Raw genomic sequence first — 20,730 nt, 5'->3', positions numbered from 1 at the left:
GAATTGCTCTCCATTGGAATACTTTGTAATGTCTGTTGCAGAGTCCTTGTGACTTTTGTGCATAGTCATTACAAAATGATCAATGCATATAAGTTTAGAATCTAACAGATTTCAGTAAATGGTAAAGAATCTTGTATTTTTACATTTGTGATAAGGATTTAGAATTGTGAAATGAGTATCATTTGAAATATTACCAATTGATCTATTACACAAACAAAGGACCATAGACATACATAGTATGCATGCTTGGAGCATGGGACAACTATTGTTTTGATTCAAGTATAAAGTTGATTATTCAAAACATTATACAATGAATAATGAGTAATCAATATGACTCAAAGGTGTTTGGGCCATATATGATTAGTATTAGTATTGTGTTTCACTTTGCATGTTTTGACTTCCCGAATAACTAGGTTATTTAAACCATCCACAATCAATCATACTTTGGAAGTAAGTATTGAGGCAAGACTGTCATGAATGGGTTTGTAGTTTGTCTAGGTGGTTTAGACATAGTTGCAGTGTTGATGAGTGCTCCTGGAATGAGATTCAAGTATTGGATTAAACTCATGCTCATTTGACTCACTTCATGGATTTTATCATGAGTGATCATGAGACGATAATATCTTATATTCTTCAAACTAAGAGATATGATTTGCAGTCTACAATTCGGTTACACATTGATTATGTGAAAACGCACTTGTAACTTGGTGTTATAAAATGCATTTTTGTGTGTGATTTGATAAGTATATAGAGCAAGCATATGAGTCGATGTTTATCCATTCCTTTTACCCTTATAGGGATAAAAGCGATATCTGTGGGCCCCTCGATGATTTAGTGATGACAAACGTAAGTGCTCGGCCGGGCCTGGATTGATTTGATTTGTTCAAATAGTCAGTCGTCATAAATTGGAAATCGGAAAGCAACAAAGGGACAGAGACAATGATTATAATCTATGTCTCAGTCCATATGATATCTAGAATGGAGGAATATATAATCCCTTATCTAATAGACAAGTCATTGACTAGGTCAGAGTTCGAAAACGGATTTTAAGAGCTACGATTGCTAGTCGGGTTTTGGAGTCGTACTTGCAATAATAATTTTAGACTTATCCAAGTGGGAGACTGTTGGATTAGATGTCTAAGCTCATAACTATTATTGGTATATACTCGACCAGAGAGTAGCATGGTCCATTTGGGTTGCATATAATCAGGCCAATTTGTTAGGACTGACTCTTGAGAGAAGGTTATATATGATTTATTAATATATTATAAGTTCTAATATATTAATATGAAATCATATGTTTTAATTAGTATTGATCAAGAATTAATTTAGAATTAATTTAGTGATCAAAAGAGACTAATTAAATCTATGGGGACTAATTATGGTAATTAGTTATATTTATATATGTTGGGCTTATGATCCATGTTGGACCAAGTTTATGTATGGATACATAAAGATTTGGGCCACATAAACCATGGATCATAACACCCATGGGTATGGATTTAGGTTATACCCATGACCCTTGGAATCCTACATATAAATATGTTCATTCATAGCCAAAAACGCCTAGACATGTTCTTGCGGTTCATGGAGGTGTTTTGGTGTATGGAGATTCTCTCTCAAGAGCCACCTTTGTTCATGATGTGTTGCAACTTTATTTGAGGCTTCCACACTATTGGGGCTAAGCTCTTAAGGCCAAATACATCAAGACTTCAAGATATATATAAAAGGTATGTTACCCTAACTAGTATCTTATATGGTTTATGTCAAATGCATGCTAGCTATAGGTTTAATGCCTTGGGAACCATTTACATGTATAATTAGTGAAAACATAGATCCAAGGTATTTAGGGTTGTATGTGCACCATAGGATGTTATAGTATATAAAACTCATCAAAAAAATGCAAGCCTCATGCATCGCTTATATAGTCCATGCAAAGTAAGGCATTTTGATTAAAATACTCTAAAATATTTCTAGCATTTAGAAGCATGGGAGACAAAGCTTAGAGGTTGACAAGCAACCCCCATATTTTAATATTTATGGTCATACCTCTTGAAAAGAGGAGGATTCTTTAATTTTTATAAACTCTAAGTTTATAAAATATGAACTTTGTCTTTAGGTAAAAGACAAAAGAATCCAACTAGTCCAAAATGTTGTGCATGACTTATTAATTCATACCACTTAAAATAATAACTATTTATACTCTCTTATAACTATTATTTTCATAAAACAATAATTATTCTCTAATTAAAATACAAGAATCAATATTATTTATTAATAATCATATTAATAATAAATATACAAAATATGCCAACTTGATAAAGGTGTGATCCTATAGAATCATACAATATTTGCAATATCACTCCATTATGATTCTTGGGGTGTCCCCCAAGTCATGAATTCGAATTTGAGAGCTAGAGGAGAAGAGATTCTACCTTAAAAAGCCTTTGATTCATCTTCCTTTTGCTTGGACAATCAACTCTCCACTTGAATCAACCATAGGAGCGCTTGAGGATAAAAAATCGCTATTTCCCTCTCCTTTCTCTCAATCACATTCTTCCCAAGCAAATAAGAGAAAGGACCCATTAACTAGCTTTGAACTTTCCCAACATGCTACTTTTGGTCCCTCCTTGCAAAGGATGTTTCAAGATAACTCCAAACTAACTTATAAGCTTCAATAAATTTCCAAATTGATACTACTACATCCTAATCTTCACAAACTTAATCCAGGTTATTAAGTTGGTCAAATCTCTAGTCAAACCTAAATTTCACCCAATTGTTACAAATGACCCTTAAACTTTTAAAATGTTATTATTTTCACTTTTAGCTTTCTAAACTTCATATCAATTAACGATACGATTCATCTTTGATGATTTAACTAAATACATCATCTTTCATTTATTTACGTTATTAATTTAATAACCAAGTCTTAAATTTTAAGATGTTACAAATACCTTCGAGCCCGTGTTTACTAGGCCCTATAAAACAATATTAGTATTTTATCTTTGTTCTTTTTTTAAATTAATATGATGTTCCTCCATTTTAATCATCTCAAATTAATGTTTTCCCCCACAAGATATAGAGATATTCTTCAAACGTGAACCAAACATTTCAATTGTGACTTTGTTGATTTCGTCAATGATATAAAATTCAATATGCCTCGGTAGTTTTTTGAAGAGCTTGAGAGAATATAACATTCACGTGCAATAATTTTGAAATAAATATGTTTCATCTTTATCGAAAAAATAAAATACTCTAAAATACATGATTTTTTTTTACAAAATAAGATTAATATTGATTAATTTTTATATGTTTTTCTAACACTTTTAACATTTGGGTTGGATTTCTAACATTTTTTGAAGATTAATAACTTCGAACTCATGTTAATAGGTCCTATAAAACAATATTAGTATTTTATCTTTGTTTTTTTTTTAAATTAATATAATCTTCCTCGATGTTAATCATCTCAAATTAATGTTTTCCCCCACAAGATATAGAGATATTCTTCAAACATTGAACCAAATAAACCAACTCTAAAACATTTCAATTGTGGCTTTGTTGATTTCATCAATGATATAACGTTCAATATGCCTTCATAGTTTCTTTGAAGAGCTTGAGAGAATATAAAATTCACGTACAGATCTAAACACATAATATGCAACATCAAATGCTAAATTGAATGAAGTAGGACGAGAAGCACAGAGGATTTGGTGAAGATATAAAAAAAAGTAGGTGAGTAAATGTTACTTTCTAATAAATTCAAGCTGGAAAGTTAATATTTCTAAACAAAAACAATAGTAACGGATATTTTTATTTTTTTTGCGGATTCACCTTTAGATCATTCAAATCGGTTACAAATTAGAGCATAGGGGGAATGACATTTTTTGTTTATTTGATGAAAATAATCAACGTCAGGTATTTTCGAGAGAAGAATGGAGATTAAAGAAGGAAAGTAGCTTTGACAAGTTGCCCAGAATCAAAATATATGGTGAAATGAAACAGACCATTGATGGTTACATCTACCTCTGAAACCACAATAAATATATCTTTTGCTGTATATAACACTCTTCGCTTCCCTCACCACACTCCATAACACTGTTACCATCTCCGTCACATGGCTACCGCCTCCCACCCTCCCTCCGCCACGATTCAAATCGAACAACCGTCAAAACTGCCAGATTTTCAGGCTAGTGTCAAACTGAAGTACGTTAAATTAGGCTACCATTACTTGATTACCAATCTTTTCACTCTTTCTCTCTTTCCTCTCATTGTCGTCACCGCCGTCCACTCCACCCAACTGAATCTTGAAGATGTCAAGAACCTCTACGCTCACCTGCAATCCCACCTCTTCGCCGTCTTCGCCGTGATTTGTACGGCCGTGTTCGGGGTCACAACCTACCGTACGACCCGACCCACACCCGTTTATCTCGTTGAATATTCTTGCTACCGACCGCCGGACCACCTGAAAGTCCCATACCACGTGTTTATGGACCATTCGAAACTTCACGGCGCCTTCAATGAGTCGTCGCTTGAGTTTCAACGTAAGATTCTTGAACGTTCCGGTCTCGGAGAGGAAACTTACCTCCCGGCGGCGCTTCATGCCATCCCGGCTGTACCATCGATGGCAACTGCTAGAGAAGAAGCAGAGGAGGTGATGTTTGGAGCTCTTGACAATCTTTTCAATTCGACGAAAATTAATCCGAAAAACATCGGGATCTTGGTGGTTAATTGCAGTCTTTTCAATCCAACTCCGTCGCTAAGCTCCATGATCGTTCACAGATACAAACTCCGAGGAAACATTAAGACATTCAATCTGAGCGGGATGGGTTGCAGCGCCGGTGTGATCGCCGTTGATTTAGCAAAAGATATGCTACAAGTTCACCGGAATACCTACGCGGTGGTCGTCAGTACAGAGAATATCACCCAAAACTGGTACTTCGGTAATAAAAAGTCAATGCTGATCCCAAACTGTCTTTTCAGAGTTGGTTGCGCCGCCGTGCTTTTATCAAACAAGTCCGCCGATAAACGCCGGTCAAAATACAAACTCCTCCACGTCGTCCGTACCCACTACGGCTCCAACGACACTGCTTTCAAATGCGTTTACCAAGATCAAGACGACGCTGGAAACACCGGAGTATCGCTTTCCAAAGACTTAATGACGGTCGTCGGCGGCGCATTGAAGTCAAACATCACCACATTAGGCCCACTCGTACTTCCAATCAGCGAACAGCTTTTATTTTTCGTCAACCTCGTAGCCAGAAAACTCATAAACTCAAAAATCAAACCATATTTACCGGATTTTAAGCTGGCGTTTGATCATTTCTGCATCCACGCCGGCGGGAGAGCGGTGATCGACGAAATGGAGAAGAATTTGCAGCTGACGGAGGAGCACGTTGAAGCATCACGGATGACGTTGCACCGGTTCGGGAACACGTCATCAAGCTCGATTTGGTACGAATTGGCCTACACAGAAGCTAAAGGGAGAATTAAGAAAGGGAACCGGGTTTGGCAAATCGCCTTCGGAAGCGGCCTCAAATGCAACAGCGCCGTCTGGGTGGCTGTTCGAACCGTCGCACCATCGACTGATAATCCTTGGGAAGATTCCGTTGATAAGTACCCTGTGAAAATGGTATATTAATTTTATTTACTAGTTTCGTTAGAATTATTATATATGAAAAAAGAAATGGTGTGTTTAGGATGTCGTTGGGTAGAAGGTCTATTTTTATGTTTCGATTATTTTGCTAGGATTGGAGAAGCAGTGTGTCAAAGGGATTTATTGTAATTCAATATTTACTTAAAGTGATATTAACGAGTACCATATTTATGTAAAATAGTTTTATCGTACAGTACTAGAGTTGGTAGAGAGTTATTGACAAATGAATAGGGCTCATATGTTTTAGGTACCGACTAAAATTTAATTTACACGGAAATAACTTAATTCAAGTGACAATTTTGAAGTGTCCAAAAAACATAGTATCAAATGATATCATGTAATATAAACTAGAGGGGAATAATGCAAGCCTTTGACATTGTGTTTGTTTTTTTTCCCTTATTTGAAGTTGTACCAATTTGGAGAACATGGTATTATATTAATGAAAACAAAGTGACACATAATTACTATGAAACATAATCACAATTGAGTAACAAAATTCATTTTTTTTACTAAATTTTGTCAAAAGTTGCTATTTATGCTTAAGAAATATGAAGTTCATGGTAAAGTACATTGTTATTACCGGATATTTGCCTAAGAAACAATTGCAAGAACAATTAATTAAAAAAATAAAATTAATTAAATAATCATATACATGATATATTTGGCAACCCTAAACCAATTACACAACCGTCAATAATAGATAATAGTTACACAAGTTACCAGAGATCCCGATTGTTGAACGTCGTAGGGGAGGTAGAGGTGAAGGGGCAAGGGCAGCATTGTCATTTGACTCATACAAATCTTATGTCAACTTGTGTATAGCTTCATAAACGGGTGAGTTTGCATCTTTTCCTCCAATGTCACAAGAAAGGAGTATGGAGGCTGCAAAAGTAAAAATTGGTAAAGTACAGAAATACTCATATATGAAGTTTCATTAATGTTTAGAAATGATGAGTGAAAGAGTAAACCTGATTAAAAATTGGAACACACGATTTACCTTTCTAAGAATTGGGAAAAAATTATAACGAGTTCCAGTCCTTTGCAAACGTCATAGTGTCCTCGCCTGCATATAATATATATATTTTTAATTATATTACAATCTGGTTACCCAGAAGTAACTTGAAAATTTGTTTTATACAAAAATATATATATATATATATATATATATATATATATATATATATATATATATATATATATATATATATATATATGTAACCTGTTTACCTACTCTTTTATGTAAATCCAATGATTTAATGATTTCATGTCTTGGGATCCAAAAGAAGTGACACAAACAAATATGAGTTAATGGTTAACTGCTTATCACAATAAAATAAAGTAGACAAACCACATGTAACATGAATTAGCATCACCTTATCGTTAAGGTTGGTAATTTCATCAATTACGCATAATAAATTTCATGTTAGAACTCTGCCAATCAATTTAAAATAATAAATCAGCATTTAAAAACAATGATTCTTACTCCATCATCAACTGCAATTGGTCTTCCAATGCGATTCACCTCAGTTCCCGTCTCTTTAAAACCTTTATTTATCAAGGAAATAATTCTTAGTTTTTTTTTCTTTAATTACAGATTCCAAATGCTATTAATAAAATCATCCAAAAAAAATATTGATACTACAAGTCATTGCTTTTAAAGAAGAAAAGATCAAAATGACCTTACCTGTGAGAGAAGCTTTGGTAGATATTCTGAACCCATTTTACTCACCAGGTGTCCATAATCAGTACTTGTATAAAAATACTCCTGTTCCATTCAGTTTCTGATCTGTTCATAGTTCCCACCCATGGATGATTTAGACGATAAGCTTTGCCTTCAAGAACCTTTGAAAATGGCAAGAATGTAATTAATTTTTTAAAATATAAGACAAACTTTGTAAAAAAGCAAACACCACATAATTTGTACTCATCAAATACAGGGGAGTCTTCTCTATGTATAACTGAACATGAAAGAAGATTAGATACAATCCTTCCATCCATGATTGAATAGTGTAACAATGGGTAAAATCAAACCCTTGAATTGTATTGATATTAACATAACAATATATAAAGAGGATTACAACAATTACTCCTATGATAAAGGAGATAAACAAGTATACAGATAAATACAATAAATACTAGAAATTATCCTCTAATACCCCCCTTCAATCGAAAAGGTGGCGGACCAAGACGAAGCATTGCACGGAATTTCTCAAATAGTGCACGCGGAAGACTTTTTGTGAAGATATCTGCCACTTGAAGATTGGTTGGAACATACTTTGTGTATAATTTACCCGAGCTAACAAGCTCCCGAATAAAATGATAATCCCAGTCAATATGTTTGGCACGCTTGTGTGAAATTGGGTTCTGAGTCATAAATAGGGCACTTTTGTTATCACATAGAAGCGTTGGACGGTCCGGTGGTAAAGCATGCAATTCGCGAAGTAAATGTGTGATCCAAACAATTTCTGCAGCTGTGTTCGCCATTGCCCTATACTCGGATTCACAACTGGACCTGGAGACCGTTGGCTGTTTCTTGGCACTCCAGGAAACAAGATTTCCACCAAGGAACACTGAATAGCCATAAGTAGAGCGACGTGTTTCAAGACAACGAGCCCAATCAGCATCAGAGTAGCCTACGACAGAAGCTTTGTGAGGACGGCTATAAGTTAGACCAAAAGAAATGGTGCCTTTAACATACCGAAGTATTCTCTTAACAGCTTGGAAATGATCAATGGTTGGAGCATGAAGGAACTGAGAGACTTGATTAACGGCATAAGATAAGTCCGGTCTAGTTATGGTTAAGTACTGAAGGGCGCCAACTAACGACCTATAGAGAGTAGGATCAGAATAGGGCAGGCCGCCCATTGTGAAGGATGCATGTGGAGCCAAAGGTGTACTGATAGGTTTGGAGTCCAAAAGCTCAGCACGGATGAGAATGTCTCGAGCATATTTTGTCTGTGAAAGGAAGAGACCGTTGTCCATGTAAGCAACTTCAAGACTGAGGAAGTAATTTAGTTCCCCAAGATCTTTTATGGCAAATACGTGATTCAGACAAGAGATAAAGGTGGCAATGACAGATTCATTATTTCCCGTAAGAATGAGATCATCAACATAAACCAATAAGTACATAATGCATGAGTCTTTGAAAAAAATAAAGAGAGAAGTGTCTGCACGGCTACATATAAAACCATAAGAAATAAGAAAGGCGCTTAAGCGTTGAAACCATGCACGTGGTGCCTGCTTTAAGCCATATAATGCCTTGGATAATTTGCACACATGATTTGGAAACTGAGGGTTGATGAATCCCGGAGGTTGTTCCATGAAGACCGTCTCAGTCAAGTTACCATTTAAGAACGCGTTTTTAACATCTAGTTGATGCAGCTTCCAGTTATTCTAGATGGAAAGAGTAATGACAATTCGCACTGTGGATGCTTTGACAACCGGACTAAATGTGAGAGAGTAGTCGAGACACGGGATTTGAGTATATCCTTGGGCAACTAATCTGGCTTTGTAGCGTTCGATGGTTCCGTCTGAATGGTATTTGATGCGATAGACCCATTTGGACCCTACAATGTTGGTGAGACCAGGACGTGGTACTAAGGTCCACGTTTTATTTTGTTGCAAAGACTCAAATTCTTCATTCATGGCAGCCATCCATTTTGGATCTTTGGCTGCCGTTTTAAAACCTTTGGGTTCAGTTGTCGATAGTAATGCAACATGAAGACAGTGAGTAGAGAGGGAGGCTAGATCAACCTGAAGTTTTGGTCGAAAAATACCAGCCTTGGACCTGGTAATCATTGGATGACTCGATACGGGAGGTTCAGGTGATGGCATAAGAGACGATGTGCGTGGGACTGGATGATCAGATGAAACAGGAGCCTGGTCAGCAGGAGTTGTAGTAGACGAAACAGCTGGAGAAGGATAAGTTGCATCCGTATGGACCTGTTCATTTAAAAGGTTGGCAGGGCGGTCTAGATGTTAGTCCAGTGGCTTGCAAAGAGCACAAGGTGCTGATTTTATAGTATGCTCAGGAGCTTTGAGAGGAGGAGTAAGATGAGGTGGCACATCAAGAGATGATGGAGACTGTGGAAGTTCTTCAAGAAAAGTAGTAAGAGTTAATTGAGATAAATTTGGGTCAAGAGATGTACCATGAAACGGGAACACTTGCTCATTAAATCGTGTATGTGGAGTGATGTAGACACGAGAAGATGCGGGATCAAGACACCTGTACCCTTTATGTTGCGGACTATAGCCAATAAATACACATGGAATGCTTCGAGGTTCAAATTTGTGTTTGGAATAGTCACGCAAATAAAGGAATACCTGACATCCATATGTACGAAAGTTGGCATATTGTGGATCTCGATTGAAGATCAAGCGGAATGGTGATTGGTTTGCCAATAATGGAGTAGGTAAACGATTAATTATGAATGTAGCTGTGGTAAATGCATCAACCTAATAACATGCAGGAACTTTAGCATTAAACAACATTGCTAAGCCAGTTTCCACAATATGCCTATGTTTTCGTTCCGCTCATCCGTTTTGTTGAGATGTGTAAGGACACGAAAACCTATGAAGTGTGTCATTGTCTTCAAAAATTTTACGGACTGTGTGATTCACAAATTCCGTGCCACCATCGCTTTGAAACACCTTTATCTTTCTCGAGCATTGAGTTTGAACAAGATTAATAAAAGCAGGTAGGATCGAATAAAAACCCGTTTTGGTTTTAAGTGGGTAGAACCACGTAAACCTGGAGTAATCGTCAATAAATGCAACATAATATCGATAACCATCTTTAGAACAAACGGGAGCTGGTCCCCATAAATCACAATGTATTATATCTAAAGAGTGAGATGAACGTTTGTAATTTAGATTAAAAGATAAATGTTGCCCTTTTGCAAGTTGACAAGCAGTGCAAACAGTTGGTTTTGGTAACAATGAAGTAATAGATAAAACACCTAACTTATTTAAAAGGGAAATAATATCAAAAGACACGTGGCCTAGACGAGCATGCCATAATTCATAAGAAGCTCGATTGGAAACTCTAGAGGTAGCAACCAAGGCTTTAGGTTCATCCTTCAACACATAAAGACCATTTTGACAGCTTCCTTTAGCAAGTACCAGTTTTGTTTTCCGATCCTGAATTTCAAAAAAAGGTTGAGAGAAAAGGACATCAACAGGATAGTCCTTGGTAAGCTTGCTGACAGATAATAAGTTTTTTGTGAGATTAGGAATGACAAGAACATCACTTAAAGGAATGATGTTTGAGATAATGGAAGAACCTGTATGAGTGATAGGAAGCTTTTTGCCATTTCCAAAGATTACTTCATTGTTACCTTGGTATGGTGCTGAGTGATGTAGGGTTTCACGATCTGGGGTCATATGAGCAGTGGCCCCGGAATCAACATGCCAATCAGGAGTGTTGGTGGTGACATGACATTGGGCATGGAAAGCCTTCGATAAAGATTCATCTGAGGAAGCAGCTTGACTGGCATAGGTGTGAAGATTTGGACAGGAAGACGCATAATGTCCATTGTTTCTGCAAAGTTGACAATGAGGAGGTCGTCTCCCTTGACCACGCCCCCTGCCACCTCGAGAGTTGTTCCCACGGTAAGAGGTGGAACGACCCCAACCAGGAGATGATTGGTGTTGTTGCACATGAAAAGCGGCCGGAAGAGTAGGAGCACCATGGATGGACTGCAAAAATAACTCGTGACTTTCTGCTTGCGTAACAAGATCACGAAAGACGGGTGCTGGCTTTGTGGCTCGAATCGCTGTAGAGAATGTTTCATAGGATGGTCCTAAGCCACAAAGAAACCAATGTAGTTTGTCGATTTCAACAACCGGGTGTCCAATCGCAGATAGTTGATCACAGATGGCCTTGAAACGACGACTATAATCAGGAACAGAAGATGTTCCTTTGGTCAACTGACGAAGAGAATCACGCAGGGATTGAATGCGTTCTACAGAGCAATTGCTATAAGCAGATTCAAGAGCTTGCCAGATCTGTCGAGCAGTGGAAAGACCCAATACTTTAGCCGCTGTTTCTTCAGTGAGAGATGAATGCAAGAGAATAATGGCACGCTGATCTGCATCATTCCAGAGAGCAAGAGCAGGATTTGAAATAGTTTTATTTTCTTCAGTGATGGTAGGTGGCGGAGAAGAAGAAGTGTCGTCGATATGCCCTGATAGTTGTTGATAGGTGAAGATGGGAAGCATCTGGTTGCGCCAGAGAAGATAATTGCTGGATGAAAGCTTGATAGTCAGCATATGTAATAAAGTGTTCATGGAGAACGGGCCATCGGTGGATGAAGAGGAGGACGATGATGGAGCCAAAATAATATCCCAGGAAGAAATTAGAAATTGAAGGGGAGAGAAAGAAGGTGTGAACGGCTGATACCATGTAACAATGGGTAAAATCAAACCCTTGAATTGTATTGATATTAACATAACAATATATAAAGAGGATTACAACAATTACTCCTATGATAAAGGAGATAAACAAGTATACAGATAAATACAATAAATACTAGAAATTATCCTCTAATAAATAGTAACCCGTAAAAAAAATCAATAGTAAACTGAGACGATATGGAAATCGATGAATATTTAATTACTGATGTGAAATCGAAAAATTAGGGCTTACTTGTTCCGTGAAGATAGAATGACAAAAAGACGGCTGATAGGTTGCCTATTATTCCATGATTTTATTGGAAAAAAATTTAAGTATATAATAGTGGATAAAAGATTAAACCAGAATTTTTAAATGCCTTTTTTCCGTGATTCTCCCAAAAATAACACAAAATGTACATAATATTTGATTATGTGTAAAGGGTATTTTTGGAAACCTACAACCATACGAGACATGAACCTTCCATAACAGCTAACATTCCGCCTTATCCTAGCTCTAAGTCTCTTTTCAAGCACAAGGTCAAAACCGTCATATAATCTCCATTGTTCATCTATTTCTTGTCTAGTGCTACTGATAACAATGTCAGAGGCATCAAGAGTATTCTCTTCACCTTCAATTCTTCTCATGATCTTATAAGTAGCATTGATTTCATCTTTTGTCAATCTCCCCTGTCTCCAAAGCTGCTCCAACTTATCTCTTCCAAGTGAATGACCGGTAAAAGGCATTGGAACATTTAGGGCACCTGACTGTCTGGCAGCTAAGTCACTAGCATCAGCATAATAACCATGAATGGTAACAGGCCATACAGGGTATCCACCACCAACTTGCTCACCCAAAACTTTGGACATTTGGATGACGTGTCCAAGTGCTCCATCAACAAATTCAGGGATGTGTGGTCATAGTAGCTCTTTAGGGACATATTTGTCTTTTTGACCAAATGGAATACGGATTATATGAACAGATACATCATTCATGTTTTCTCCTTTTTCCCCTTCTGATAAGTCTTCTGACACATCTTCTAACTGCTTCTCTGCGGCCTTTTTCACGTTCAATCTGGCGTCTAGCCAGTCTATGGTTTTCCTCATTCTGAAGCTGATGAACATAATGAAGATGTTATCAACGTTGGAAACAAAAAAGTATGAATGGTTTTTCAGTCTATAATTAATAAGTCAAAACCGGTTTACCTGGAAACTGGTTCGGTTCCAAACCAGTCCAACCCCAAAAAAATTCAAACTTATACAAACAGGTTCGGTTTTACCGAAACCGGTTTTTTCAAAACGGTTCATAACCGGTTCGATGCATATAAGGTTTTTTCCCTTTTTTGGGATAATAAGTGTAAAATAAGAATGGTTTTTTTTTTGTTTAGATTGTATTGCTTTTTATTGTGTTTAACCAAAAAAATGAATTCACAGTAGGTTTTTTTTGGGGGGAAGGAATTGGGAATATATGGGTATCTCCATAGATAGTGATGGTGCTGGAGTTTTTTCACCTGCTGGGCAAACCAATCAACATTTAATCAAACTTACCATCCCTAAAATTAAGAACCACAGCAGTAAAATATTGGTCCCCAATTGAGAATTGAGTAGAGAAAAAGAAAAACAAAACTTTAAGCTGATCCTTCCGATATTAGTGAAAATAAGGTTGACAAATTGGGTTGATATTTGTGCTGCTATGAGCCAGTTGACTTCAACTTCACTGTAGCGATGAACCGAGGAAGCGGTAAAATCAATTTAAAAAAACCTTTGCTATAAAAATGAAGAAAAATAAACAAAATACCTACTTCCTTCCATTCATGACCGAATGAATCCTCTACATCCTTCAATCTTCAATCTATGGTTGAATGACAACACATATGTTGAAATCAATCTACAAAAAAAATACAAAGTTGAAACAATAAAGGGTCGTTATTCACAACTTTTGAACAATCATCAGGGCTCTCATTTAACAAAGCCTTTCGTTTAGATCTGTCCATGTATATATGTATTCTTGCCTGATTTATCATATTAGAAAGAAGGAACACTTCGATCTTTGTATGTTATAAAAGGGAATAAAAAGAACTGACTTCTCTGATGCAACTACACTACAAGAAAAAGCATCTGTAGGGACCATAGCTATAGGGACGACAAAAGGCGTTTCTATATATTATCTATAGAGACGACATGTCGTCTCTATAGAGTTGACCAACATTTTTTGACTCGTTAATCTATAGAGACGACCAGTTGTTGCAAAAAGTTAAGCAGATAGTTGGCGGGTCTACAAGTTAGGTGAGAATTTTCGCGGGACGTCGTTTTGTCTAAGGGTGTGGAGATGACAGATCGTCCCATAGGCTTCTACTCCCTTAATCGAGAATACATCATCCCCTCTCTCTTATTCAATCGCAACGGTTATCACATTTTCCTCTCTCTCGATCGGCGATTGGTATATGTCGAACACCTTCACCTTCGGCCTCCTCAGTAGCAACAACTGTCATTGCTAACGTTGTTACCAGCGATCTCCTTCGGTAATTCGTGATCGCAGTCTTCCCTTCAATCTTCTCTCTTCTTTGATCGAAGATTTGTTGCTTTCTGGATACGAAATCGACGGCCATTTTACCAGCCCAACTCCACAGCACAACCACCTTCACTATCGACGATGCTTCAATTCCCCTGTGACAACGACTGCTTCTTCACTCTCCAACAACATCCAATTTCGAAAATCATAAAGGTATTTCACTGATCTGTTTATTTTACTGATGTTCGGGAATCTTCCTTCAATTTGTACCGTTTTACATCATGTAATAAAATCATTTAGCACATAATCCACTCAATTTTGTAAATACATTGTATAGATTATGACATCAGGTACAGATAAAGCTCTCGGGCATGCTGGTCCAGTTCTTTCAGGTAATGTAATCAGATGAGTTATGTTGAACCTTTATTTATCAATCTTATTACAACTATTATGACTAATCAAAGTAACTTATTTTCCTTTTTTATTTCAATAGCATTGAGTGAGAATTAATGACATCAACTTGAGCTCTGTTATCAACACATTGCCAAATACTGTGGTATGACACTTGCAGATAGTTTTATACTCATTATTCTAATGCAGACACTTTTTTTATTGTCTTGTTTTCTATATAAACAAAAGATAATATTAATCTTTCTTCTGCTATTATCCTGAATCTACGCAAAAACAGTTATCTGAATCTAGTGCAAAGGAAACAGAACCTCTCACAGAGGAGGATGCTATTGTAGATATAATGGGAAGACATGATCAATTCGTATCTTCAATGCAGTCTCGTCTAGCCAAACTACAGGTTTTTCTTTATTCTCATTGTTTATTTCATAAGATCCAAGTTATATATATGCTATTGGAAAAGTTTATATATCGTCCCATACTTTTTCTCTTGTTATCTACAGATGATTCATAGATGCTGGGATAGGAATGATATTAAAGCAGCAATTAGAGCAATGGAGAGAATGGCTGATCATTCTGTGAGTAAAAATATATATATCTTCTTATTGCATGCATCTATTGGTGATTGATTATTTTTAGTCTTGACTCCTAATCTTTTTATTACAATTCAGGTGACTGCAGATATTGTGAGTCTTTTGACGGAAAAAATGGACACCATCACATTGGATATTTGTTCTTGTCTACTACCTCTCCTCACAAGCCTCCTTGAAAGCGACATGGATAAGTACACATTGGATATGATGTAAAAGTGTAGCATTTAAGTTAATCTTTGGCAGTATATGTCCCCAAGACCACAAAACAGGTCCAGTAGTTTTTAGATGAATTAATGTTCATTCTCCATGTAAAGTTTTTGTTTTCTATTTTCACATTAAATAAATTACCATTACTGATTTTCCTAAAATACAAAGGTCGAAGAGCTCAAGTTGCAATGTGATCATAATCTGAGAAGCATTGAGGTGATTGAGAGGATGCATACACAAATACACACACACTGATTTCGTTTGTTCCTGTAATTGTATAGGTTTCTGTTGATAAACTTGCAATGAAGTCAGCAGAAAAGAGAGTACCTTAAGAATTTTTAGTAGGGATAAATGCAAGAAATCATTTGTTAAACAATCTAAGTGCTAATTATCATTGTTCCTCAAACTTCAGCTCCTTCTGAGAGTCTGAATATCAACTTCAAAAATCATTTGCAAAGGAATGATGGTACTATGGAAGGAGTGATTGAGGATGAAAAGGCTAATAAGTAATATTAACAAAGTTTCTTTTTTTTGTAGGGTGGAATTACTTCTTCAGATGTTGCTACAAAAGCTTTAGAAGCAAAACGTGCCAGAATAGTTGGGCAAGCATTCACTGGTGTTCCTTTGTGGCAGTTGGGCCGTGCAAAGCAGGCATCCGGGTGTTCCTTACATTGTTTTTCCAGGTATGTTTGGTTTATGGAGTTGGAATTGGTGATTCCATTCCACTCCGTGTTTTGTTTCCAAATGGACACAATTCAATTCCTTCGAATTTCCTGTTTGATTGATTTCACCATTCTTAGGGTAGCGCCGAAGGAATTTAATTTTGCTCGTCCTTTTTTTTATTAAAATACCAAAGTACCCTCATTATATATATCATGAAACAAAAACAATAAAAAAAACCAAGGCTTTGTTCTTTTTTTTTTCGTTTTTCATGTTATATCCCTCATTTTGGTTTGTGTTTTTCTATATTATTATGTGTAGGATGCAGAAAAGGGGTATAATATTGAAGGGGTTAAAGCAGTTCATTTGAATTATTCATCCTAGTGCTCTAAAGCAAGGAGGAAACCCTTTGGTGGCAAGCTGCATCTCTGCTGCTGAAAGCATATTTAACAAAAAAGCTCTACTATTTGTTTAGAGGGACAAAAATGAAAGTTGAAATTTGTATTGATCTTCAGCTTATCACCGTTCATTTTGATCATGGTAATTCCAAACAAGAACATGTAATGTTTGGGAATCTTCCTTTAATTTGTACTGCTTTAAAACATGTAATAAAATCCTTTAGCATTATTTGTTGCAATTGAATTTATTGTTTTAGCTATTTTGTAGATACACTGCTTTAGCTATTTTGAGATTGTGAAATCTGGTAAAATACACAGAAAAAAAAGAGAGTAGGGTGTAAGTGAAAACATGTGCGCATCCTTTAGAGACGACATGTCGTCTCTACAAGTGAATGTATAGGGACTACAAATCGTCACTATAGGAGAATCTATTGCCACGATCCATTGTTGCTATAGGTAGGTATATGTCGTGTGTATAATTTTATCTATAGAGAAGACATGTCGTCTCTATAGCTTTACCTATGGTGATGGGAAAAATTATAGCGACGAACCCTTTAGAGATGATATGTCGTCTCTATAGGTGTGCTATTGCGACGAGTTCTTTAGCGACGACAATACAGATCTATTGCGACGGGGCTATGGAGACGAGAGCTATAGGGACGACATATCGCCCCAGACAGCTATAGGGACGACTTTTTGAACCTATAGAGACGACAATTGTCATCCCTATAGGTCCCGTTTGTTGTAGTGTAACCTCATGTTCAACAACCGAGTTTTCTGTTGCAACTGACCTCATGTTCAACAGCCTCACTAATATGCAGAGCTAGCTGAACCACCTTAGCACCACCCTAACATGCACCAGTCATCAAATCATCAACATACCCATTAAGCTGTGCGTTGCAATTATTAACATCATATAATAAGGTAACTGGTTGAAGTATGGAGCATTAGCCCCTCGATCCTACCTTCCTGCATGAATTGTGCTCTAAATATAAGAATGATAAATACATGACCGACCAGATGCGTTTCTCGTCAAAGCGTCGTCACAATTTTTTTTCCAGCAACAACACTCTTCAACTTTGAAACTGATATTAATGGCGTGCCAAATGAAATACAGTTTGAAGTAACAAAACCATACCTTTAATGGATTGGAAGTATCTAGAAGGCGAGAAAATTGCCGACATGAGAATGTATAAGAGGAATTACAACACATACCTAAAGAAGAAACAGAGACCGCCAAGAGCAGACGGAGATAGATGCGGAGGCAAAATAGAAACGCAAATAAGTAGTAGAAGTCGACCTCATCGTTCGATTGGAATGCAACAATGGGAATAGAGCGGAGGAGTTATCAAGTGAAGAAATCCGATAAGCACGACGAATATATTCAAAGATGCAGTCAATGGCGGTGGAAAGTCATATTGGAGGGCTGCACAATCAAAACAAATAAAGAAGAAAAGATAAGAATCGGAAAAGAAAAGCTTTGTGGCAAATGTTTAAAATCCAAAAAAATTTGTGGTAAAAATCTAAATCCTAAAAGATTCATGTTCACAAAATTTTTAACAATTAATAGTATATATAATATATAATATTCAGTTGAATACAAATGCTCAAATAATAGGATGACAAAGACAATCATAAAGAAGTGTAGAGCGATGGAACCATAACTACCGAACCAAAAGCAATGTCTACTTGTGTCATTAAAACGAAAGGGTTTCTAGCTCAGCGGTATTCGGTATTGTTCTTTCTTTTTTAGGTTGACGCCTTGAGGGTTTAAGTCTGTCGTAGACATAAATGGATTTAAGATGTAGTTTAGGAGTAAGATTAAAAAAAAAAAAAAAAAAAAAAAAAAAAAAAAAAAAAGCCCTTGCCATTGAAATCTATCCGAAAACTTAAAAATATATTTTTTGCTTTTGTAGGGGTTTTTTTTTCTACTATAATTTACTAACTTATAGAATCAAAAACGCAAAATATATTTTGATATTTGTAAAAAAAAATTGTTAACCATTTGTCCATTTCACAATACAATTAATAATTGATTTTTTTTGATAATAGATTATAAGTGTGTGCATCAATAATTTTAAATGGTGTTAGTCATAAAATATAATATTATTTCAAAAGAAGCTTTCAAAGCCTAATAAAAAATAATTATGTGGTTGTAAAAACACTGAGTTTTGGTTAGAAAATGCTTAGACTTACACTAATGGTATAATCATGGGGGCGTTGAGTTGTCGACAAAATACTTGTCTATAATATATAATATATATATATATATATATATATATATATATATATATATATATATATATATATATATATATATATATATATATATATATATTTCAGGTTCATTTGAGACCATTTTAATTTTGTAAGAGCGTGAGACCAAATCTAAAAATAATTTTAAAATGCAAAATAAATGGAAAAATCCAAAAATTCTTTTTTTAAATATTATTTTCGGAACTTGAATTAACTAAAAAATAAAAAAAATTCTGTTTTTTTTTTAAATACGTGAAATATTCTAATAGAATATTACACAGACATATTCTAAAAAATAATTTTAAAATGCAGAATAAATGGAAAAATCTAAAAAAAAAAATTAAATATTATTTTCGGAACTTGAATTAACTAAAAAAAATAAAAATAAATAAAAATAAATTCCATTTTTTTTGAAAAATACGTGAAATATTCTAATAGAATATTACACTGACATATTCTAAAAAATAATTTTAAAATGCAGAATAAATGAAAAAATCAAAAAATTCTTTTTTTAAATATTATTTCCGGAACTTGAATTAACTAAAAAAAATAAAAATAAATAAAAATAAATTCCATTTTTTTGAAAAATACGTGAAATATTCTAATAGAATATTACACTGTACATATTCTAAAAAATAATTTTAAAATGCAAAATAAATGGAAAAATCCAAAAAAAAAAAAATTTAAATATTATTTTCGGAACTTGAATTAACTAAAAAAAATTAAAAAAAAATAATAAAAAATAAAAAAATGCGTCCCACGGTCTCACAAAATATAGGTTGTCTCAAATGAACCTAACCATATATATATATATATATATATATATATATATATATATATATATATATATATATATATATATATATATAATAACGATAAATACCTTTTTTATTGTAGCTCGTCCTGAACCTTTGAGAATATTTAATTGTTGAGGACCGGTCATGTATAATTTTATTAACATGTGTAGTTTATTTCTCAATTCAGTTATACTATGTATAAATTTGTAGTTTTACATTGAATGATATAGACAATCGATATTTTTTCTTTGATTATATAGTATCAGATATCAGGGCCGGCTCAACCAGTTTGGGGGCTCTAAACGACCAAAAGTTTGGGGCCCTTTGACATTTACTATACTTAATGTTATAAACCCTCATCTTTTATCCGAGCTTGGGACCGACAATAATAAACTAAAAATTTTACAAATGGCGGAGTTAAATTTTTTTTATGTATATGTTTTTGTGAATATATTTTATGACATAAAACTAGTTTTTCTAGCTTTTTTAGATGCAAATTTTTTAATAAAAATTTCATAATCAATTTTTTTTACTAAATGTTTTTCAATTGACAAAATAGATAATCCAGTTAATCTTTCTTGTGACATTGTAGATCTTAAATAATTTTTTAATAGTTTTAATTTAGAAAAACTTCTTTCTGCAGAGGCAACGGTTACAAAAATAGTTAAAATAATCCTATAGGCAACATATCCATTTGGAAAAGAACTAAACTTTTTAATGTAATTAAGTATATTAATAATTGTATCACGTTCTAAATATACAATATGTCTTAAAAGTTTTAGTTCATAAAATAAATATAAACCATCAATATCTAAGCTATCATCATGCTTTAAAGATTTTTCAAGATTTAAACAAT

At 35.0% G+C, this 20,730-nt stretch overlaps 2 protein-coding genes and 1 non-coding gene across 3 annotated transcripts; 2 read left to right on the top strand and 1 right to left on the bottom strand.

The window, feature by feature from the left end:
- The first annotated feature begins 3,786 nt into the window (after nucleotides 1–3,786).
- LOC111889753 (3-ketoacyl-CoA synthase 4) lies at nucleotides 3,787–5,831 on the top strand. The gene has a single exon (XM_023885933.2). The coding sequence runs from the start codon at nucleotides 4,115–4,117 to the stop codon at nucleotides 5,636–5,638; it is 1,524 nt and encodes a 507-aa protein (XP_023741701.1). The 5' UTR covers nucleotides 3,787–4,114; the 3' UTR covers nucleotides 5,639–5,831.
- Nucleotides 5,832–12,310: 6,479 nt separating this feature from the next.
- Nucleotides 12,311–12,952, bottom strand: LOC122197913 (probable sucrose-phosphate synthase; the record flags this gene model as incomplete). Its single annotated transcript, XM_042902102.2, has 1 exon — nucleotides 12,311–12,952. A coding segment is annotated over one exon (537 nt), but the record flags the coding sequence as incomplete, so codon positions are not given.
- A 687-nt stretch (nucleotides 12,953–13,639) lies between these two features.
- Nucleotides 13,640–17,050, top strand: LOC111889703 (uncharacterized). Its single transcript, XR_008232507.1, has 7 exons — nucleotides 13,640–14,768; nucleotides 14,893–14,947; nucleotides 15,049–15,111; nucleotides 15,244–15,363; nucleotides 15,467–15,541; nucleotides 15,635–16,446; nucleotides 16,745–17,050. It is a non-coding gene; the product is annotated as an uncharacterized LOC111889703 (transcript).
- Nucleotides 17,051–20,730: the final 3,680 nt, after the last annotated feature.

Source organism: Lactuca sativa, chromosome 5 (genome assembly GCF_002870075.4).
Source record: "Lactuca sativa cultivar Salinas chromosome 5, Lsat_Salinas_v11, whole genome shotgun sequence".
Lineage (NCBI taxonomy): Eukaryota > Viridiplantae > Streptophyta > Magnoliopsida > Asterales > Asteraceae > Lactuca > Lactuca sativa.
Note: the sequence above shows the minus strand (reverse complement) of the source record. Positions and strands in the feature narration are given on the sequence as shown.